At 37.2% G+C, this 24,211-nt stretch overlaps 1 protein-coding gene and 1 non-coding gene across 3 annotated transcripts in view; both read left to right on the top strand.

Annotated features, from left to right (window-relative positions):
* The window catches only part of NUP160 (nucleoporin 160), a 51,046-nt gene extending 32,176 nt beyond the window's left edge, over window positions 1-18,870 (top strand). Inside the window, exons 23-37 of one of the 2 annotated variants that reach the window (XM_063093384.1) lie at window positions 1-120; window positions 571-633; window positions 4,708-4,803; window positions 4,906-5,000; window positions 5,091-5,187; window positions 5,276-5,381; window positions 8,671-8,831; window positions 9,658-9,718; window positions 10,558-10,668; window positions 10,866-10,989; window positions 11,784-11,885; window positions 13,090-13,231; window positions 14,769-14,894; window positions 16,391-16,495; window positions 17,909-18,870. In XM_063093384.1, coding sequence (XP_062949454.1) covers window positions 1-120; window positions 571-633; window positions 4,708-4,803; window positions 4,906-5,000; window positions 5,091-5,187; window positions 5,276-5,381; window positions 8,671-8,831; window positions 9,658-9,718; window positions 10,558-10,668; window positions 10,866-10,989; window positions 11,784-11,885; window positions 13,090-13,231; window positions 14,769-14,894; window positions 16,391-16,495; window positions 17,909-17,998 — 1,599 coding nt within the window. In that variant the 3' untranslated portion in view covers window positions 17,999-18,870. The remainder of the gene's footprint in view (window positions 121-570; window positions 634-4,707; window positions 4,804-4,905; window positions 5,001-5,090; window positions 5,188-5,275; window positions 5,382-8,670; window positions 8,832-9,657; window positions 9,719-10,557; window positions 10,669-10,865; window positions 10,990-11,783; window positions 11,886-13,089; window positions 13,232-14,768; window positions 14,895-16,390; window positions 16,496-17,908) is intronic. The other variant, XM_063093386.1, reaches the window with a different exon arrangement.
* On the top strand, window positions 7,245-7,349 carry LOC134377476 (small nucleolar RNA U13). Its single transcript, XR_010023517.1, has one exon. It is a non-coding gene; the product is annotated as a small nucleolar RNA U13 (small nucleolar RNA).
* Window positions 18,871-24,211: the final 5,341 nt, after the last annotated feature.

Below are 24,211 nucleotides of genomic sequence, written 5' to 3'. Positions count from 1 at the left end.
GCTCTGGAATGTTTTCGTCAGGCGGCATCGGAAGTAGGCAAAGAGGAATTCTTGGATCGCTTGATCCACTCAGAGGATGGGGAGATTGTGTCCACACCCAGGCTGCAATATTATGATAAGGTACATTATAGGTTGGTTCTTCTTACCACCACCCTGTGTAAAAATGTATCTGAAATACACTGCTTTGGTATTTTTGGAGAAAATACTATAAAGATGTAATTGTTCCCTGAGCTTTCAAGTGAAAAGAAATATGGATTTGCCTAGAGAAATTGATGAAACATATTTTTAGTTAAATTTGATATATGTTTTTAACTCACATGAAATTCCTACCATGATATTATTTTATTAGCCATTCATCATTAGAATTTTATTACTTAATTTATACATTATTAGTCTTGCAGATACTTCAAAGAATTAACTAGTAATGCTATATTTAGTCTTAGTTTATAATTTGGCCCTTGGGTACCCATCCTGACCTTGTTTCCAACCACTATTCTGGTCACTCAGCTGTAACAATAGTGGCCTTCTTACTGTCTCATACAAGTCAAGCACATGTGCTATTCTTATCAGGGCCTTTCTGCCTGCTGTTCCCTTAGCCTCGGATGCTCCTCCTCATGCCTTCATTTCACTCAGGTCTCTGCTCAAATTTCACCTCCTCAGAGAGTTCCTTTCTGTTTGGTCTGTGTAGAATAGCTTTTGTGCTCGTGCTCTTGTGCATGCATGCTGTCTCTCCATCATGTGCACACGTGCAGATTGAGGCACTTTGGGCCCTGCTTTGTTTTTCTTTATAACATATAACCGTACTTGATATTATATTTTAGATTATTTGTTATCTGATTTCCCACCAAAAAAGTAAATGCCACAATACCAGCCTTTACTGTTTTGTTCATTGCTTGTTACATAAATGAATTTACACTGAAATAGATTCATAGCTCTTACTAACCCTCTATCATCCTACTAATGAGAAAATAATATTGTATTCTGAGTGAGCATTTTTAATCTGAGGCCAGATGGATTTGAGGAATGCATAAATCCTCAGAAATTGTGTGTAAAATGTTTATATTTGTCTGTGGAGAGCCTCTGTAGATTTCATCAAGAGGAATTCAGTGATTCAAAAAATTTTAAGAATCACTGTTCCAGTGGACCCCAAAGTGGGGCTTGGAAAGAAGATATTAGAACTCTCACTCACAGAAGAAATAAAGTAAGATGTACTAATATAGGATTGACTCTGGTGCTCTCTCTTGGTTCTTATACCAAGTGGTCATCTGTCACTCAATCTCAAGGTAGGCATCTGAGGGAAGAGTGAGAGTGTCACAGCTAGGGGTAGGGGTGGGTAGTGGCCCCCTCACTTATCCATATTATTTCAGGACATTATGTTTACCTGGTTAAGTGAATTTACACATTTTATTGCTTAATTTTAATGAAACTTGCCTTCACAATATGGCTTTAAAAAATTAACACAGATGGCTGGCCCATGGCTCACTTGGAAGAGTGCAGTGCTGAAAACACCAAGGCCATGGGTTTGGATCCTATATAGGGATGGCCGGTTAGCTCACTTGGGAAAGCGAGGTGCTGACAACACCAAGTCAAGGGTTAAGATCCCCTTACCAGTCATCTTTAAAAAAAAAATAAATAAATAACACAAAAGTCGGATTGAAGGTGATACTAACAATGAAAGTATACAAGCAAATGAGGAAGATAGAGCTGGCACATCTACCCTTGGTACAGGCTCTTTATCAGCCACATTACAAGGCAAAAACAGTGATACTCTGTAATCAGATCTGACGAGAATCAGCCAAAAACAATTGAATTTTTCAGGAATGCTATTTTTATTTTTATTTATTTATTTTTTGGGCAGCTGGCCAGCATGGGGATCCAAACTCTTGACTTTGGTGTGATAACACTGCTTTCTAAACAAACTGAGCTAACTGGCCAGCCCCAGGAATGCTATTTTTAAATCTAAGTAAATATACCTTGAGCCATGAAATGTCATCCGAGATAATACCAAACCAAAACCATGAAATTTTTCAAGGTATTAAGCATCCTGATCACCTGTGGTAGAGTGTAAATTTGTTGCAGCCACTTTAGAAAACTGTCACTGTCTGCAGTAATTCCAATTCTAAATATATCCAGAAAGATGTACATATATAATTCTGTTCCAAGCAGCATATTCATAAAAGTCATATACTAGAAACAACCGAAGTATCTATTAACAGAATGGATTGATAAATTGTGGTATATTTTTCAATGGAATACAGCACAGCAATGAAATGAACAGTTGCTACATGTAATAATATAGATCAGTCTTACAAACAAGTTAAGTAAAAGAAGGCAAACCCCAAAAATTACATCCTATAAGGTTCTAGTTCCATAAAGTTAAAACTTAAAAAAAAGTCAGGATAGTTTATTTGGGCAATAGTGGCTGGAAAGAGTCACAAGTGGGCATTGGACTTTATAATTCTTAACTATAAATATTAATCTGAGTGCTGGTAACATGGATATGTTTACTTTGTGAACATTCAGCCACCTATATACTTATGATTTGTGTATGTTCCTAAATATAATAGTTCAGTAAAAAGCACAGCCTTAAAACCAGCTAAGCATCCAGATTTTTTGTACTTTAATAAAGAAAATAAAAATAATTTTGAAACTTTTTATTTTATCTTTATTCTTTACAAATGTGTTATACAAATATATTAGAGAAATACATGTCTATAGGATATATATATCCCTGTACTGGCCAGTCGCCAAAAAAAAAAAAGATAAATACATGTGCACATTTGGGGGAGTGTATGCAGACATTGTTGTTAATAGGGTGGACAACCAAAAAAGCTTGAAAATCACTGTTCTATGTTATATTAAAAATGGGTTATGTCGGGCCGGCCTGTGGCTCACTCGGGAGAGTGCGGTGCTGATAACACCAAGGCCACAGGTTCGGATCCCAAGTAGGGATGGCCAGTTAGCTCACTGGGTGAGCATGGTGCTGACAACACCAAGTCAAGGGTTAAGATCCCCTTGCCGGTCATCTTTAAAAAAAAAAAAAAATGGGTTATGTCAAACATTTAACCTATTCTCTCTAGGGATTTTGTAAGGGGGTATGGTGTTTATTTACTATGCTCTAAATTCACTGTGACCTAAACAGTTAGTAGGAAAAGTTAGTAGTGAAATTGTATTTATTCCTTCTTTCAGCAAATACTTAACTGAGAACCTACTGTGTACTACATACTGATTTAGGCTCCGCGGATACAACTCTAAATAAAAAAGACCAATGCCCTGTCCTCATGGTGCTTATAGTCAGGTAGGAAAGAAAGTAAACAGATACTTATTAGGTAGTGATAAGTGCTGTTAATAAAACTAAAGCACATCAAAGGGATAGACTAGGAAATATTCACCTTGTTAGGAGATTATCTTGGAAACCATTTAGTAGTAGGCTCTGGAGTCCGGGTGCTAAGATTTGAATTCTAGGTGTCTCAACTGTGTGACCTTGGGCAAGTTACTCTGCATCTCAAGAGTCTTCATCTGTAAAATCCTCATCTGATTGCTCTGCGGGTGAATAGAGTTAATACCTACAAAGCGTAAAGTCATGCCTCGCATATAATAGGTCTTCAGTAATCAGAGAGCAGTTTTTGTATCCTCAACTTTTTTCTTTCTTTTTTTATTATTATACAACGTAAACATTATTTGTGGTCCTTTACCAATTTCTCCCCAACCCTCTTCCCCTTCTCCCTTTCCTACTTCTGGTGTCCTCATTTCTGTTCTCTCCTTTTGAGAGTTCAAGGAATTACTATAATTGTTGTATATTTCTTTCTTTTCTTTTTAGCTAACACATGTGGGTAAGGACATGCCATATTTCTCTTTCTGTGCCTGGCTTATTTTACTTAACATAATTTTCATTTCACATAATTTTCTCTAAGTTCATATATGTTGCTGCAAATGGCAGAATTTCATTTCTTTTTATGGCAGAGTAGGATTCCATTATGTATATAGACCACATTTTCCTTATCCAGTTGATGGACATTTAGGTTGGTTCCAACTCTTGGCTATTGTAAATAGAGCTGCAATAAACATGGGAGTGCAGGTGTCTCTTTGACATGATGATTTCCATTCTTTTGATCAAATTTTTATTGAATGTATGCATACAAGGACATAGACACATTCATATTTTTGAGGGCTATTTCATTACTTTGTAACACCCGTTGAAGGGAAAGGACAACCAAAAGCCCTGTATATGTTTGTTTGTTTTGTTTGGCAGCTGGTAAATGGACCCAAACCCTTGACCTTGGTGTTATCAACACTGTGCTTTAACCAACTAAGTAACTGACCAGCCCCAAAAGCCCTATATTTAATCCCTCTATTATTCATTAGTAGTTCATGTAAAAGTTCTGTAGAAAACATGTTAGAATTATCTCTTAACTTCACCTATTTCTGTTCAACCTATCACTAGCAATCAAAATTTATCTGTTACTAGAGAGCTATTATTCGTGGTAATATCTGGAATAGAAGGGTTTTATAACAAGCCTGTATATAACAGAATCTAAAGGGAAATCTTAAATATTAACCAAATAATCCTGTCCATCTTGTTGTCAGCACCTTTGATTTAATCTTTATCTTACCTATTTTACTTTCTAATTAACTTAAAACCCTAATTCAATTTGGAGTTAAACTACTGTGTTAATTTTAATGGAAATTTCTTCTGTTTCTCCTTAGGTTTTACGTCTACTAGATGTTGTTGGTTTGCCTGAACTGGTGATTCAGTTGGCTACAGCAGCAATAACTGAAGCGGGTGATGACTGGAAAAGTCACGTAAGAACTAGCTGTAAATTAATTTTCCTTGAGGTTTGTTGTGGATGTGGTTTTAATTTCTATTGCTCTTTTTTTGATATTTGATCTAAATTTGATATTTAGGCTACTTTAAGGACATGCATTTTCAAACATCATTTGGATTTGGGTCACAATAGCCAAGCATATGAGGCCTTAACCCAGATTCCTGATTCCAGCAGGTAATCTCAGTCTTTTTTAGAGACAACAATTACCAGCCCTGTATAATCCACTAAGACAGTTTACCCCCATATCCCTTTATTTCCTTCTAGGCAGTTAGATTGCTTACGGCAGCTGGTAGTAGTACTTTGTGAACGCTCACAGCTACAGGATCTTGTAGAGTTTCCCTATGTGAATCTGCATAATGAGGTAATTTTAACACTGATGGCTAGCAACAACTCTGGTGGTTGCCGTGATTGCTACTAACTTTGATATCTGATTGCTTCCCCTTCGTTAGGTTGTAGGAATCATTGAATCGAGGGCTAGAGCTGTGGACCTTATGGCTCACAATTACTATGAGCTTCTCTATGCCTTTCACATCTATCGCCACAATTACCGCAAGGGTAAGCAGTTGCACCAGACAATCTCTGTTGGAGGCAACCTTATTAGTTTAAACATATTTTACAAAAGTCTTATGTGTTGGACTTAAATAATTTTTTAATTATGTTTAAGTGCAAAATTAGCTTCACCCTTTTGAAGATTACCTGTTAGCTTGAAGATATGCACTTACTCCCTTTCCAGAACATTCTCAAGGCATTTCCAGTGAGATGGCATCTTATGTGCATTTTCTGTCCAATTATAAAGGAAATTTTATCTTTTTCACTAAAGAGACCTTAAATTCTTGTGACTGGTTTTGAGTTCCTGTGCCATTTTGCCATTGGCCTTCTCCCTTTCCTTACTTCAGTTCTTGGAGCAAAATTCTGACTCTTCTTAAAATGTATTAGGTCATCTGAATATAATAGATGGGATGCCTTATTAGCTATGGTTGGATTGTCACATCCCTTCAATTTTAAGTAAAATCCTTCAAGAAGGTAGTAAAGTTTACACTTAGAAGTTATCAAATAGGTATCCTGGTGAGTTCTCTCTCTCTTTTTTTTTTTTAATTTTTTGTTTTTGGTGGCTGGCTGGTACAGGGAAACGAACACTTGACCTTAGTGTTACAAGGTTGCATCTAACCAACTGAGCTAACCAAGTCATTTTCTTATCTCTTTCCTCTTCCTTTCTTTTCTTCCTCCCTCTCTTTCTACTTACTTATTTATTTTTGCTGATCCTTTTAAGAATCAGCTGCAGATATCATGACTTTACAAACACACACACACACACAGAGATTTTAATGGTTTAAAAAAAAACATTTGTTACTTTAGAAAAATGAATGCTGGATAGATACATCTCCTAAGGACATTCCCTTATATAATCTCAACAGAATTATCAAATTAAGGACACATAACTAACTAATTCAGTGAATTAAACGAAATGCTATAATCTAATGCGCTGCTTGTATTCAAATTTTGCCAATTGTCATAACACTTGTTCATCACACATTCCTCCCGTACTGCCCTCACCCCTGACCCAGAGTCACACATCACATTTAGATTTTGTATCTCTTTAGTCTCTTTTAATCTGGAGCACTTCTTTCAGCCTCACTTTGCCTTTGATAACATTAATTTTTGAAGAGTATATAGGCCAGTCATTTTTATAGAATACATCTTAATTTAGATTTGTAGGGTAACCAGTGAAGTTTTTATCAGAGCAGCCAAAATGAAGGGAATACATGTTTGTTTTAAGATCATGTTTTACAAGATAACCATTGTAGTTCCCCTTTGGAATGTGTAACATTTTTATATCATTTTCACTCAGAATTTTTCATTAGGTTTCTTGATGATTTTTTTTGGAAAGAGTAAATAGAGTTAGTTTGTCAGCATGTTTTTTGTTGTTTGTGGGGTTTTTTGTCTTTTGGTTTTTGTGGGGGTTTTTCTGGGGTGTCTGGCCAGTCCAGGGATCTAAACCCTTAACCCTGGTGTTATCAGTACCACTCTCCACTGAGCAAGCTAACCACCTAGCCCACAGTAGGCATGTTCTTAATATTCCTAATAGTAAAATGTTTGCATATTCTTTATTTTCTTGGATCATACAGGAAGGGAAGTATAGACTATTAAAGGTCTCTTATCGTCTGCTTTCACAATAACATTCTACCTGATTAGGACCAGTTTTGCAAGATTAATAATGTTTAGGTCTACTGGAGGAAGGCTGTGCTTCTAACACCATGTCTTACATATTACAGGTGCTCAAAAAATATTTGTTGAAATGAAAAACAGTTTTATTTGAAAATTGAATTTTTAATGCTAATTAGTTTCTCTAGTCCCATGCTATTCCAGAACAGTGTATTTTTATCCCATTCAACCTATACAACTACAGTATTATAAAAGATTCTTTTGTGGTTCATAAGCATTTTGATTGGGTTTTCATGCTATTGTGTGAGATGTGCCTCTCTGTAAACCTTGTTATAACATCAGCACATTAACCATCTGATGTGAAATAAATAAAATATTATAAAAATATGAACCTGTGTTCTTGAGCAGAACATCCAAACATTTCTTGGTCTCAGAATCCTGGGTAGGGATAGGTGACAATATGGCTGAGACTAGCTCTCTAAGCTAGTCTTCTGCACTTGGCATGGGTCTGTAGTACAGTCGGCTCTCCATAGCCACAGGTTTCATGTCTATGGATTCAACCAACTGCTAATCGAAAATATTTGGGGGGGAGAGGCACAATAAAAATTAAGAATACAACAATAAAAAATAATACAAAATTTTAAGATAATATAGTATGACAACTATTTACGTAGCATTTGCATTGTATTAGGTATTAGATTAATAGCATTTACATTGTATTAAGTAATCTACAGATGAGTAAAAGTATACAGGAGGATGTACATAAATTATATGCAAATACTATACCATTTTATATAAGGGACTTGAGCATCCATGGATTTTATATCCATGGGGTGTCCTGGAACCAAGTGATGATGGTATCTAAAAGTAAAAAATCCCATTTTCCATTATTTTTTTTATTGTGGTAAAAAATACATTACATAAACTTTACCATCTTAATCATTTTTAAGTACACAGTTCAGTGGTGTTAAGTACATTCACAATGTTGTTTAGCCAATCTCCAGAACTCTCGTCCTCTTGCAAAACTGAAACTCTGTACCCATTAAGCAACAACTGACTTTTCCCACCAGCCTCCAGTCCCTGGCAACCACCATTCTACTTTTTATGTCTATGAATTTGGCTACTGAAATCATATAGTATCTGTCTTTTTGTGACTGGCTTATTTCACTTAGCATAATGTCTTCAAGCTTCATCCATGTAGTTGCATGTATCAAAATTTCCTTCCTTTTTAAGTCTGAATAGTATTCCATTGTATTTATATACCACATTGTTTATCCATCCATGGATAGATGCTTGGATTGCTTCCATCTTTTCCGATTGTGAATAATGCTGCTGTGAATGTGGGTGTACAAATATCTCTTTGAGACCCTGCTTTCAATTCTTTTGGGTTTATACCAAGAAGTGGAATTGCTGGATCATATGGTAATTGTATTTTTAGTTTTTGGAGGAACCACCATACTATTTTCCCTGAGCTGCTGCACAATTTTATGTTCCCAGCAACAGTGCACAAGAGTTTCAATTTCTCCATATCCTCACCAACACATGATTTTTTGGTGTACTTTTAAGTTAAACTCAATTTTGTTTTAAACTTTAGTATTTGAAGTGTAACAAATACTCTCCGTGTATCTCTAAAGAAACACATTTTTGAAATTCTAATGTCTAATTTATTATTGCCTCTTAGCTGGTACAGTGATGTTTGAATACGGAATGCGTCTTGGCAGAGAGGTTCGAACTCTCCGGGGACTTGAGAAGCAAGGCAACTGTTACCTGGCTGCTATTAATTGTTTACGACTTATTCGTCCAGAATATGCGTGGATTGTACAGCCAGCATCTGGTGCTGTGGTATGAAAACTTTCCTTCCTGGGATTTTGGGATCCTTTGTTTGATTTGGTTCTTTCAAAATTATTACTTCATTTAAAATGTCTACTAGGATATTTGTGAACTTAAACTTTTTTGCAACAATTCAATTGTTATGTATTACTACCCCTTTAGTTCCTAAGTTCAGAATTATTGCAGAGTGGTTTTGGAGTTAGTCAGAACAGACTGACTTCAGACAAGCTACTTAACATTTTTTGATGGTTAGTGATTCTCTTGCATAAAATAGGGATGATAATATCTACCTTATAGGATTGTTTGGGTATTAAATGAGATAATTCAAGTAGATTGCTTAGAACAGTGACAGTACCTGGCCTGCAAAAAGTGCTCAATAAATGATACCTGCTTTTATTTTATTCTATTTTATTTTATTTTATTTGTTAATCCAATCTATGGTTGTTACTTTAAAGGAAATGCACTTTGAGTTTTTCCCATCATGCTTATGCATCACATATGCCCAGCTACTTCTGCTGTACAGTTCCTGCATTTACTAGGCTGTTGCTCAGGGTTATGGGTGGAGAATATAACTCCAGAACCAAGGAAAGCCAAGTGTTTTATATGGTGGTTAAGTCCATGTCCTTGGACACAGTGAAATGTTATAATTAAGTGAACTAACTAGGCAAACAACTCCATTTCTTTGCCTGATAGTTACAGTACCTTTGTAAGAAAAGCTGTGCTGGTTGAAATAAAAATAATTTCTATTGAGAGAATTTAAACATGAAAGCTCTCAGTCACAGTTAATGATTTCAAAATACTAATTTTCACAGTTATATCACTTGTTTTGTCTTATCAGTATGATCGCCCTGGAGCATCCCCTAAGAGGACTTATGATGGAGAATGCGCAGCCGCCCCAAGTGAGTCAGGGGTCTCATGCTGATTCTTTGCTGGACAGTAGTTATATGGTTATATGACAGTAGTTAGATAGATAGTGATATATAGTTATAGTTAGAGTATAGCCTTATAACAGCAGAGTCACAGGTTCTGATTCCTGAACTGACCAGCTGCACACACACAAAAAAAACCAAGATATATAGTTATATGTATTATATACAGTAGTTAACAGATATAGCACTTATATATAATATAGACAGTAGTTATTGTAAATAAATGTTGTAAATTTTAAAAAATTTTCGACATTGTAATTTGCTAAAGGCTGTCTGGTAGCCCTTTGAAAATACTGTATGGCAGTATGAGAAATGAAAATGCTTAAAAAAGACAGTGTGTTTTTGTTGCATGTTATGTTTAAGTCAGCTGAATACCAAATTTCATCAGATTCCTTTGATATTACCAGGGAGGCATGATAACTTCCCATAAAGAACCTAGACTGCCTAGATTTGGATACACCTGGTTTTAATTCTGCCTCTCTTTATCTTGGGCATGTTCCTTTCCCACTGATAGAAATGACAGTATTTCACAGTTGTAAGAGTTAAATGAAATTGCATGTAAAGTACCTTGTAAGCACCTCCTCGACTGTAGCTGTTGTTATTAGAGTACTTTGATTTGACTCAGCTGTATATGTGATGCACGATGTTAATTTTTGTTAGCTTTTATGGAGTCCTGTTTTCTCCCTTTCTTCATGCCTTTGGAAATTAAATTGAAACTTAATGTTTAGTGGAAGTTGACTGGTTGAGTTAGTCTGATAGACACTTCCATTGTACTTTGGGATTTGAAAATATTTTTCCTTGGTTCATAGCAAATCGGCAAATTGAAATCCTAGAACTGGAAGATCTGGAGAAAGAGTGCTCCTTGGCTCGCATCCGCCTCACTTTGGCTCAGCATGATCCATCAGCAGTTGCAGTTGCAGGTAAGACCTCAGCAGTTAAAGCCTCTAACCTGTCACTACCGTTAAGCACATTTTAGGGTTAGGCAGTGGACATAATATGCTAGATAGGTATAAAGCATGGGAGTGGTACTCTGAGATATTCATCAACAAAGCAAAATCTTTACTCTCAATTGCATGTACCCTTGGGTGCACTAAACAGTCTTTTTCCATTTCCACAGGAAGTTCATCAGCAGAGGAGATGGTCACTCTCTTGGTTCAGGCTGGTCTCTTTGACACTGCCATATCACTATGTCAGACTTTTAAACTTCCTTTAACACCAGTCTTTGAAGGGCTTGCTTTCAAGTATGTATAAAAGTATCTTTTTATTGTCTTAATTTTCTAATGCAAAGATATTATCCTATTGCTTAGTGTGAAGCAGTGGTCACAGGCCAGTAGCCTATAAGCCATTTATGATTTAAAGAAGCATTTTGTTTAATATAGGCAACAATTAAAATTTTTTTTAGTGGTTTGTTATTTTACTTTTTTTTTTTTTTTTTTTTTTTGTCTTTTTCGTGACCAGCACTCAGCCAGTGAGTGCACCGGCCATTCCCATATAGGATCTGAACCCACAGCGGGAGCGTTGCCACACTCCCAGCGCCGCACCCTCCCGAGTGCGCCACGGGCTCGGCCCTTGTGATTTTACTTTTAAAAAATAAAAATCCTAATTTATAGCTTCTTGAACAATCAGAAGAGCAGATAACCTGAGTTAAGTAATGGTGTCCAGTTTAGACAAGGCATATACTCTCTCTGGTCCTTTAGGACATCTATTGGCCCCTCTCAACATTATTAAAAATTCTTTCTTTCTTTTTCCAGCTGACTGGTACAGGAATCAAACTCTGGACCTTAGTGCTATCAGCACCACACTCTAACCAATTGAGCTAACCAGCCAGCCCATGTCTCTTAACACTTATTGATGGCCTTCTGGGTTATCCAGTTGTGTGGCTTTGAGGAGACAGAAGAGCCAGTACTTCAGTAGTAAATTCAGCAATACATAGACTAAAGCTAAAGTTGTCATCTTATCTCTCTAGTTCTGGTAGCAGAGTAAAGGGGTGCATTTCAGCAGTGAGTTGACTGGTGTGGAACCATTTTCATTGCAGATGCATCAAATTGCAGTTTGGAGGAGAGGCAGCACAAACAGAAGCCTGGGCCTGGCTAGCAGCTAACCAGCTCTCATCTGTCATCACTACTAAGGAGTCTAGGTATAGCCCTAGTGTTCGTTCAGTCCTGGGTGGGTTTATGTGTCTCAAAGCTGTAGGTCTCTTTCTTTGATTAAATTGTCCTACACAAATCATTTTACTTTTTCTTTCTTTTTTGGGCTAAGTTTTCGTAGAAGCTACAGAGTTATGTCATTTATTGTCCGAACCAAGATGTCTTAGCCTGTGAAATGTCTTCTCCTCTATATCTCCCTCCTCAAACATTTACTGTATTTTTTCATCAAGAAAAGGTACTCTTACAGGCAAAAGTCTATATTTACTTGATTTCAGAGTGTGATGTTCCTTTTTCCCCCATTCCTTCTGTGGAGCCAATACTGCATGCTTGTCATCACAGTGTCCTCTTAGAGCTTGTCTCTGAGGACAACTCCTTAGCAGTCTGTCACCCCCTTCCCCCCATCTACCATACTTCTTCAGATATCCTCTCTCCATATACTTCCCTAGTGTACCCAATTAGTATCTACCTGAATGCACTTCAGTTTCTTCTTTCCTTCTCTAACAACCCTAACCCTCAGTAAACTTTCCTTCCTGAATTCCATTTACAATTTGTATTATGCAATTTGGCACTTTAGAATGGTAGCATTTTAGAATTTGGAAGTTCTCTGACATTAGTTTTCAGCCCCTAAATTAGCACATCAGAATCACTTATTAAAATGCAGATTATGAGACTCTACCCTAGTCTTCTAAGTCAGAACTTCTACATAATTCTAGTGCTAAATCAGGTTTGGGAACCAGTGACCTGAGTCAGTTTCCTTATTTTAGAAACCCATAAACAAAGAAGTTAAATAATTGTAGTTACATAAATACATGGTTAGTGGATATATAAGACTTAAAGTCGTCTCGTTTCTAGTACTGTCCCCATCACATTGACCCTAATATTAGTTACCATGTAGCTATATATATATATATATATATATATTTTTTTTTTTTGTCTTTTTGTGACCAGCCGCACGGCGCTCAGCCAGTGAGCGCACCAGCCATCCTTATATAGGATCCGAACCCGCGGCGGGAGCACTGCTGCGCTCCCAGCGCCGCACTCTCCCGAGTGCGCCACGGGGTCGGCCCCCATGTAGCTATATCATTGATTCAGTTCTGAGTTTCTAAAGATTTTTCCTTGTAAATATATGCTTTGAATGGTACTATAAATATCTATTAAGAATCTGAAACTCAGTCCTTTTTGCTTTTTTCCAAGTGCTACAGATGAAGCATGGCGACTATTACTGACTTACCTGGAAAAGTACAAAGTCCAGAATAACTTGTATCACCACTGTGTAATCAACAAATTGTTGTCTCATGGAGTGCCTCTGCCTAATTGGCTTATAAACAGTTACAAGGTAAGTGGTATCTTAATTTGTGGAGAGTAAGAACCTGCTCTTTATCATTCTGAATAACTTCATGAGATGATTAAAAAGAAAATGATGGAGTCATAACTTATGGGGACTGTATTACTCCATTTCTGTTGCTTATAACAAAATACCTGGAACTGGGTAATTTGTAGGAAAATGAAATTTATTGTTTACAGTTTCGGAGGCTAGGAAGTCCAAAGTCCAGAAAACACATCTGGTGAGGGTCTTGGTGGTGACGACAGTGACTGGGAGTCTCACATGGCAGAAAATGGCAGAGTAGAGAGAGACTAACCTCTCATGTGCTCCTCTTTAAAGCCCACCGAACCATACCCCTCACCACCATTATTAATCCACTCACTATGGCATGGTCTTACACAATCTAATCACCTCTTCAACACCCAACCTTTCAATTACCATATTAGGATTTCCCACCCTCAACAGTTACAGTGAGAATTAAGCTTCTACTATGTGAACTTTAGGGACACAGTTTCATCAGCAGGAACTGATTTACATACTTTGGGCAGCTTTTCAATCATAGCCCCAAACACTAAGAATAATTTAACTTCCATTTTGCACATAGTACTGGGTATTTAGATTTAAAGCTCTACAGGTAAGTACTTAAGTTAATGCCTGCTTGTGTGCTCACTGAACAATGAGTTTATATTTATAATAATTATATGCACTTATTCATATAATAATATTATTCATTATTCAAAAATCCACAGGAGTGGGTGAAGTAGTTTTCAAATACAAGTCAGGTGTCAAAATTGGGTTCTTGGACTGTGTGCATCAACATTATTCGGGTGATGAGCGTCTTCAAAATATAGATTCCTGGGCCCAATCCCAGACTTTACAGAATCAAATTATCTGGTGCTAGAAGCCAGGAATCTACATTTTAACAAGCTCCTGATTTGATTTTGATGCACACTTAAGTTTGAGAACTATTGTATCTGAACCACCTTGGGTAGAATAAGGAAAGAAAGAATCTTTTTGAGTTAGAAGATGGAGAAGCAGCTAAGATGGTAAACGAAATATTGTGATCAAATTAGAATATAGAAAGTATATTTAACATAATTAATAGAGCTCTTCCAAATTGAGACTATATTCACTTTTCTTTCATCCTAAGTTAAACACAAATACAAACCTAAAACGGAATTCTTTTAGCTTCTTTTTCATTTGTCGTTCATATATTTCTGAGAGTTAATGTTTAGTACTCAGCATTTCTGGAAAGGTTTGTTGACTTCACTAACGTGGAAACTGAAGTACAGGGAAGTTAAAATATGTCCTAGATCATAAAACAGGGGAGGGAAGACATTTAACAGATAGAGCCTCACAATGTGTCTAGAGATAACTGAGCTCTTGGGAATCCACCTCTTATCCTAAAATATAGATGAGTAAAACAAGGCACACATTTATATTTATATTAAGAAATGTAAATACCAGGGCATCAGACACTCACTATGCTTTGGTCAGTGCCCAGCTAAGATAGAAATAGGTCATGTTCTTAATCACCACCTTTTTACAGAAGGTTGATGCTGCTGAGTTGCTTCGTCTATACTTGAACTATGACCTTTTAGAAGAAGCTGTGGATTTGGTCTCAGAATATGTGGATGCTGTACTGGGAAAAGGACATCAGTACTTTGGAATTGAGGTAGGCATACATAAGTATTTCTTTTTAATAGTATATTATCACACTAAGGAAGATGACGATCTGAAAATAAACTGTATATTAGTGTGTTTAATATTTACTATTTGTAGTAATACAACTAAATATTGGCACTCCAGGAATCTAGTTTCCTGCTTAGAAAATGGGAGTACATTTATTTCTCCATCGAAAGAATGTGGCTTTAGTTAATATTTGATAAAGAAAAGTAAGTAAAAATAAAATGGTATTTTGTGTGTGCAAGGACTGTGCTAAGTCTCTATAAGAGTTTTCTCATTTAACCCTTATAGCAGCCTTATGAGGGATTGTTTTAATTCTTTTTTTTTTTTTTTTTTTTTTAAACCTATGAGGAAACAGGCTCAGAGGTTAAGTTGCCAAAGCTCACAGATGGTAAATAGGAGAGCCAGATCTAACCAAGTCTAATTAACTACAAAATCAAGCTCTTAAACTGTCAGGAAGTATTTGGAACTTTTAGAGTGGAACTTTGAGTTTTCTTTTTCCAAATTTTTCTTTCCAGATAATTTGAATCTAAATTCAGTTTCAGATGGAAATAGCATCATTCATTGGCAATTTAGAGACGAGTTTTGCTGAGTGTGTTTATGGTTAATAGACCTCAGGACTCCTTTGAGATAAAAGATGACATGAATTTATTTATTTATTTATTTATTTTTGGTCGTTTTTTCGTGACCAGCACTCAGCCAGTGAGTGCACCGGTCATTCCTATATAGGATCCGAACCCGCGGCGCGAGCGTCGCCGCGCTCCCAGTGCAGCACTCTACCGAGTGCGCCACGGGCTCGGCCCATAAGATGACATGAATTTAAAAATATATCTCCCCTCACTGCCCCCACACTATCCGCATCCAACCCAGGGATGACTGCCCTGCAGCAGGAAACCCCGGACTGCTGAGCTGGGGTTGCGGGGACAAGGGCCCCAGCTCTGCCCTTTCACCCCCACCACTGCTCCACAACAACATCTTAGAATGTAAAAATAATAATAATTATTTAATTTTTAAAAAGACACAAAATCCAGTAAATAAGGAAATAAACTTTAAAAAATAAATAATAGGGCCGGCCTGTGGCTCACTCGGGAGAGTGCGGTGCTGATAACACCAAGGCCAGGGGTTCGGATCCCATATAGGGATGGCCGGTTCGCTCACTGGGTGAGCGTGGTGCTGACAACACCAAGTCAAGGGTTAAGATCCCCTTACTGGTCATCTTTTAAAATAAATAAATAAATAAATAAATAAAAATAAATAATAAAAATATTTTTTAATTAACTGAGAAAAGGACAAGTTCCCCAACTGAAAAGAGAAAGTGGGGCGGAGGCCCAGTTGTGTGCACATGCATGCATACACACAACTTCGCTTATTGTGAAAAAATAGTAAGTGAAGCATTTTATGTTATAGAGTCCTATGAAAACAACTACCCAAAAGAAATGGCACACTTTTTAGATTTTTTTCAAATAATAGACATTTTCCTCTCAGTTTCCACTGTCTGCAACAGCCCCAATGGTGTGGCTCCCATACTCCTCTATTGACCAGCTTCTCCAAGCTCTAGGAGAGAACAGTGCCAACAGTCACAACATCGCAGTAAGTAAACCCTTTCATGAGGTGTCTTCTGCAAAACCCTGCATGAGCAGTTACACCTTACAGCTTAATCTTCACTTCTCAAGTATTAAAGGGAGGGCAAAAGCCATTTATTGCCCTTAAGATGTTGCCCTAATCTCTTTACAAATAGGCAAAAGGATCTAAGCAACTTTGCCAAAAAAGCCTGATGAGGAACTCTGTAGGTGTTAATTATACAGAGACAAATGGCATGCAGTCCATTCTTAAAAGGAATTTAGTAGGGCAGATCATATAGGGTAAACATACTTGAAATACAGTATGATAAATATCACTATCCTGAGTGAACTCAGTATATGCGACAACATTTCCCAGGACTCATGTTAGCTACTGCTTGCCTTGAAAGAAAAAATAAGGGCTGGCTCGTGGCTCACTTGGGAGAGTGTGGTGCTGATAACACCAAGGCCATGGGTTCGGATCCCTATATAGGGATGGCTGGTTAGCTTATGTGGAAGAGCGTGGTACTGACAACACCAAGTCAAGGGTTAAGATCCCCTTACCAGCCATCTTTTAAAAAAAAAAAAGAAAAAATGATAGTGTTTCCTTTGCTCAGTCAGTCATTGTAGTGATGGTTTATTTGTTTACCAGTTAGTTTCCTGAGATGAGCTTTTTTTTTTCTTCCTTATGTGGCTCACTGGTACAGGCATCCGAACCCTTGATCTTGGTGTTATCAACACCGTGCTCTGACCAGCCAAGCTAAGTGGCCAGCCATGAGCCTTTTAATAGAACTCATGATTTTAAACTTGTTAATGATTCAGTGTATGCGCCTGGTGCTTTTGTGTGTTTCTCTTCCTAAACTGTTTTTCAAAGTATTAGGCAAGAGGAAGAAAGGAAGACAGCCATGAAAATTAGTTCCTACCAATTGGTTCTATCAATTTAGGATAAATAAAATATTAACAAATAATTAGAACTATCTAAAATAGTAGTCCTCAGGCCTGGCTGTTTAGCTAAGTTGGTTAGAGCACAGCCTTATAACCTCAAGGTCATGGATACTGGCCAGCCAACAAAAAAAAATTAAAAGAATTTTTAAAATTTGGTTCTCTATTTCACTTGGCAGCTAATGACTAGTTAAATCAGATGCAGCCTCTGGTTCTGGGAGAAGAGCTAGTAGTGCTTTTATTAAAAATACTGGTGCAGTTTGCATAATTAGAAAATTCACTAGGAAAACAAGATTGGAGTATTATATATAACAGAGGAGTCCAGTTCTTTCAGTAGAATCATAGAACAGACTCCTCTACTGAAAAGTGATTAAATAAAGCAGACTGGCTAACATCTTTATTAGGTCGAGTCTAGTTGATGAAGTCAAAGTGATTAATAACTTCAATCTTTTCCAAACTTTGAGCTATTCTGTAATAATGATTCCCTTCTTTTCTCTTACAGCTGTCCCAGAAAATACTTGACAAATTGGAGGACTACCAGCAAAAAGTTGATAAGGCAACACGAGATTTATTATATCGTCGGAACTTGTGATCCAGATCATTAGCCTTTGTAACCGCTTGGTGCCTCTTAGGGCTTAAGACTACCCTACAGGAACCCTGTACTCAAGGCCGGTTTTTATAACTGTAAATGATGTGTACAACATTCAAGTCTGCATTCTGCTCAAGAGATGAGGGTGGAAGAGTCAGAGGACCCTGTGCTTGCTGGTGGTGCTAACACAACTTCTGGTTTCAACCTTGGTCTCAAGCAGCTGCTTTTGTATATGATTCACAAGCTTTTTTAGAGTTTATATTTTTTTAAACTGCAGAAGACATCCTTTATCTACAAATTAAAACCCACCTTCCCTTTCCAAAACAGCTGATGGTTGTTGGTTTGTTGTAGCTGACCACCAAAAGCAGTCACTGTAACTGTTTTAATTCTTCCCTATCACTTTTTGTATTTCAATGGCGTTATTTTGGTCCAGAACTGACACGTATTTTCTGTATTGCAAACAGAGGCTAATGATTTTGCATACTCTTTTCATTATTTATTGTGGAAGTTTTGTATGGTCTTCAATAAAGTATTAAATAATTTGCCTAGATTAAGCCTAAAATGATGACCAGCTATTTAAGGAAGATACCTTATTTTGAATCTGATTCTGAAGCTAAAGTTGAGTAAACTCTTAGCTAAGAAAATATTGGAAATTCGTCATCTATAAAAGCAACAGATTTTCAAAGTAAATTCTTTTAACTCTGATTTATGATAATCAAGCCAGACTTGATCATACAGTTAGTCTAATAATGGATGAAAATATAAACTTTATTGGTCAGATTCAGAAGCATTCATGCCCGCAAGTTTTGGGGAAAGTGAAAAATAATAAAATCTTGTATTTTATTCTGTATATTAAAATTTCTCTTTTAAGGAAACCATCTGTATGCTACTTGTATGTCCTTTGGCCTTTCTTGAGTTTTTCATAAGCCTTTAATTTTTATACTGTCGATACCGTATTTACATTATATGCTTTAATTAACAGTGTGAGTTTCCTTATGGTATGTTGTTGGTAGATATAGAGGTGTATGGTTCTTTTTCACTTTAGCTCTACCATGATTAATAAGAGGCATTCGGTGTAGTTAGGGACTGGGAGAACCCTTGCCCTCCCAGCTCTCTAAATCTGTGGCTTTCAACTATAGTGAGAAAGACATTTTGACCCAACATATACATACATAACTAAAAAGTTTCACAAAATTTCTATCCTCACCATGTACCCTGATATTTTCATGAATGACTAATGGAATATAACTGAGTCTGAAAAACATGAAACCCTGTTGTAGCCATCTCTGAAGAGCAACAAATAGCAAGAGACTTGCCCTGTTCCAGAAACCTGTCCGTTTGTGTTGCTGATCAAAGCAGTGGTTTCCATGGAGGCAGTTCACAAGACACTGACTGGCTTTTCCTGTCCTCATTAATTTGGTTCAAGATCTAGAACCCATCCTGGAGCCAACCCAGCTCTTCTGTTTGTTTTCTTCTACCTTCCTCACTTTGAGTCCCAACAGAGCAGAACGTGCCTGCGTCTTTCCACTCCACTTTTCTCAGTGCTTTGGGTCTGCATTTTTGTTTGCTGGACCACTTGATATTTTAATAGATCGTAATAGCATCATTATTCTTTGTTTCTTCCAACTCTGGCAATTTTCTGATCACAAAGTGTTATTAAAAAGTTCCCTTCTTTTAGTATTTAGCTACCCTAAATAAAGGTGTGACTTTTAGAAGAAAATTTCATAGTTCTTAAATAATTTACCAAAATGTAAGGTACAAATGTAAAGTACCTACCTGACCAGCTTGTAACAATAAAAGCAGGTGTCATTTCTGGTAATATTAGGATTTATGACACTGAGCTTCATATTGATAATTCTTACCAGGTTTATCACTAATTTCCTTGACCTTCCAAGAAAGCTAATTTATTCTATGAAGCCATGTTGCCAGTGTTTTGTCACCTCTGCCAGCCCTCCTCACTGGACCCCAGCTACATGAGAGCTTTAGCACTCCCCAGTTCATTGCTGGCTCTCCTCTCCCCTTTCTAGTTCCCTCCAGGGGTTGATCTAGGCCATTCTGTTACCTCCCGAAGTTTAGGCTGTGTTGTTTTCTGAAGCTTTATTGAACACCGAAGGGTGAAGAACAGAAGCCTAAAAACTGGCTACAAGATATAGACGCATACAGAAATCACGGACTGTTCCTCTCCCCAGGGATTCTGCTATTGGCCACATCCCGTTTGAGTTCCCAGCTTGCTCTCCTGTTGCAGATACCAGCATTCCTCTCACTAATGGGAATGTACTGTAAATGGGATTTATATTTAAATAGTCAACAAATGGAAGGAAAAGTCTTATCAGCAAACACTTTTTTTTCTTTTTTAAAGATGACCGGTAAGGGGATCTTAACCCTTGACTTGGTGTTGTCAGCACCACGCTCCTCGAAGTGAACTAACCGGCCATCCCTATATAGGGATCCGAACCCGTGGCCTTTGTGTTATCAGCACCACACTCTCCTGAATGAGCCACGGGCTGGCCCCAGCAAACACATTTTAGATAACAGAATTAAGCTAATCTACCTCAACCTGATAGTACATATTTTTTCTTCTAGAATATATACTATATACTATAGAAAGTTCTAAAATTTCCTTTAATCTTCATAGTTCTTTCCAATTATGTCTGTACCTAAAATCATAGATAGTTCCGTATTATTGTTTTTTCTCAAATTAGGGAAGAGATCTTAATATAAGTAATTTTATCATGAGCCTCTTGCCACCATAATGTACCTTTCTATGTCCATACAGAACTCCATCAGCAAAATGCCAACTTATTGTGCAAATGACCTATGCTGGTCTCTAGACTAAAAATAGACATTTCATCCCATAAATGAGGCTTCATGGTTTAAATGAGCTTCCATAAAACACACAAGGTTAAACAATGTGGTATACTAAATACTATATCTGCTTTTTGTCCCTGGTTCCTGTCACAGACCTTCAAAAACCTTTGGAATTTCCTAAATGATAGGAATTTGTTGTGCTAATGATGTGACTCTTGGTGAGCCCCTAGCTAGCTTCAGAATTGGGACTGGTCACCAGGAAGACCAACCACCAGATTAGACAGTTGGAACTATGGGCCAGCTCAACCTCCTGGAAGGACAAGAAAGCTGGAGATTGAGTCCAATCACATGGAATTTAATCACTGTAATATGCCTATGTAATAAAGCCCCAGTAAAAACTCGTGACACCAAGGCTTGGTGGAGCTTCCTGGTTGGTGAACACTGATGCTCTGGGAGGGTGACACGCCCTGCCTCTATAGGGAGGCATCATGGAAGATCTATGCTCCCTCCCAGACCTTGCCCTATTTATGATCTTTTATAATAAAACTAACCACAAGTATAGCATTTTCCTGAGTTCTGTGAGTACTTCTAGTGAATTATGGAGCCTGATGGGGGTCTTAGGAACCCCCAAATTTATACCCAGCCAGAAGTGTGGGTGGCCTGTGGACCTCACTTGCCGCTAGAGTACCAAACCCTTAAACCTATGGAGTCCAATGCTAACTCCAGGTAGTTAGAGTTGGATTTGAATTGTATTGAAGTACACCTATCTCTGTACTGGCGAGCTGCCAAAAAAAAAGGTACACCTACAAGGGTACTTCAAAAAGGTCGTGGGAAAATGGAATTAAAAGATAATATTAATCTTTCCATGAATTTTTTTGAAGACCTCTCATACTTTGGGATGAGACAGAATAAGTGACCAAATTAGATAAATCAACATACACACAACCATAAAACTTCATTTTACCCTACTGAAGTTGGGACTTCAAGTGACCTCTAGTTGATGTTCCAAAAGCCAGAGCTTTCAAATGGATTCAGGAAGGTCAGCTTTTGAAATTATCAAATACTGAGTAAACACATTGCCTGCCGTATATGATCATGACAATATATTTGAAAATACATGTTTATTCAAATGATGGTTCTTCCCAGGTTGCATTTGTCAAATGTTGGCCCTGATAATTTGGTTTTACTGAAATAACATCATCACGAAAACCAAAAAACCCTCACTAATTCCAGAGGTGCTTAGGCTCCTGGTAATCAAAGACCAGGGCTGATTTTTCTTTCTTTCTTTTTTTTTTTAAGATGACTGGTAAGGGGATCTTAACCCTTGACTTGGTGTTGTCAGCAGCATGCTCACCCAGTGAGCTAACCGGCCATCCCTATATGGGATCCGAACCCGTGGCCTTGGTGTTACCAGCACCGCACTCTCCCGAGTGAGCCACGGGCTGGCCCTAGGGCTGATTTTTCTTCCAGTCTTCTTAAAGGGAGTGACTTTGACCATGTTTACCCATTCCAAGCCTAGATCTGTAAAGATCCAGAGAGTAAATAGGCCTTGTAGTCTATATATGGTCTCTGTCATATATTCTTTGTTTTGTTTTGTTTTTTAGCAACCCTCTAAAAATGTGAAAACTATTCTTAGCTAGGCCTAAATTAGCCATAATGCCCACCCCTGACCAGTTTTCCAACACTTCCTCTGAGGCCAACAACAGCATAATATCATTCTCCAAAGCCAGGGGTTCTCCACGGAAAAACAAAAGATATGAGACTACTATGAACAATTATACACCAACAAGTCAGATAACCTAGAGAAATAGAAAAGTTCCTAAAAATATACAGCCTACCAAGACTGAATCCTGAAGAAATAGAAAATCTGAACAGATCAATAATAATAAGATTGAAGCAGTAATCAAAAACCTCCCAACAAAGAAAAGCCCAGGCTTCATGAGTGAATTCTACCAAGCATTTAAAGAAGAATTAATACCAATCCTTCTCATATTCTTCCAAAAAATTGAAGAGGAGGGAGGGAACACTTCCAAACTCATTTTATGAAGACAGCATTACCCTCGTACCAAAGCCAGATAAAGATACTACAAGTAAAGAACATTATAGGCCAATATTTCTGATGAACATAAATAAAAATCCTTAACGAAATACTAGCAAACTAAATTCAGCAGTGCGTTAAAAGGACCATATACCATGATCAAGCGGGATTTATCCCTGGGACACAAGGATGGTTCAACACATGTGAATCAATAAATATGATACAGCATATTAACAAAATGAAGGATAAAACTCGTGATCATCTCAATAGATGCAGAAAAAGCATTTGACAAAATTCAACATCCTCTCATGATAAAAACTCTCAACAAATTAGGTATAGAAAGAATGTACCCACCTGTCTCAGTACTGGACAGATCATCTAAGCAACAAACTAACAGAGGAACAATTAATCTATCAGATGGAGAGAACAAATCTATGGTTATTAGAGGGAGACAGGGAGGAGGAAGGGAAGAAGGGGAGAGGGTACGGGGAGCGGGAGGGGGAGGGAAAGAGATCGGATGGGGCATAAAAAATAAGTTTGATTTGTAACAATGAATATGCTACTAAAAATAAATATTAAAATAAAAATTAAATTAAATTTAAAAAAAAGAATGTACTTCAACATAATAAAGGTCTTACATGAAAAGCCCACATCTAACATCATACTCAGTGGTGAAAAGGTAAAAGCCTTTGCTCTAATGCCAGGAACAAGACAAGGATGCCACTCTTGCCACTTTTATTCAATACAGTACTGGAAGTCCAAGCCAGAGCAATTAGGCAAGACAAATTAAAACACATCCAAATTGAAATGAAAGAAGTTAAATTGTCTCTGCTTGCAGATGACATGAGTTCATATATAGAAAGACTCCACTAAAAAACTGTTAGAACTAATAAACAAATTCAGCAAAGGTCCAAGATAAAAAATCAACATATAAAAAAAAAAATCCGACATACAAAAATCAGTAGCGTTTCTATACACTAACAACAAACTATCTGAAAAAGAAACTAAGAAATTAATCTCATTTACAATAGCATCAAAAAGAATAAAATACTTAGCTATAAATTTAACCAAGAAGGTACAAGATCTGTACACTGAAAACTATAAGACATGGATGAAAAAATATGAAGAGACACAAATAAATGGAAAAATATTTTGCATTTATGTATTGAAAGAATTAATATTGTTAACATGTTCATACTACAAAAAGTGATCTACAGATTCAATACAACCCCTATCAAAATTCCAGTGCCATTTTTTTACTGAAATAGAAAAAAGAATATTAAGGGCCAGCCCGTGGCTCACTTGGGAGAGTGTGGTGCTGATAACACCAAGGCCACAGGTTCAGATCCCTATATAGGGATGGCCGGTTA

This window comes from Cynocephalus volans, chromosome 4 (genome assembly GCF_027409185.1).
Source record: "Cynocephalus volans isolate mCynVol1 chromosome 4, mCynVol1.pri, whole genome shotgun sequence".
NCBI classification, from domain to species: domain Eukaryota; kingdom Metazoa; phylum Chordata; class Mammalia; order Dermoptera; family Cynocephalidae; genus Cynocephalus; species Cynocephalus volans.
Note: the sequence above shows the minus strand (reverse complement) of the source record. Positions and strands in the feature narration are given on the sequence as shown.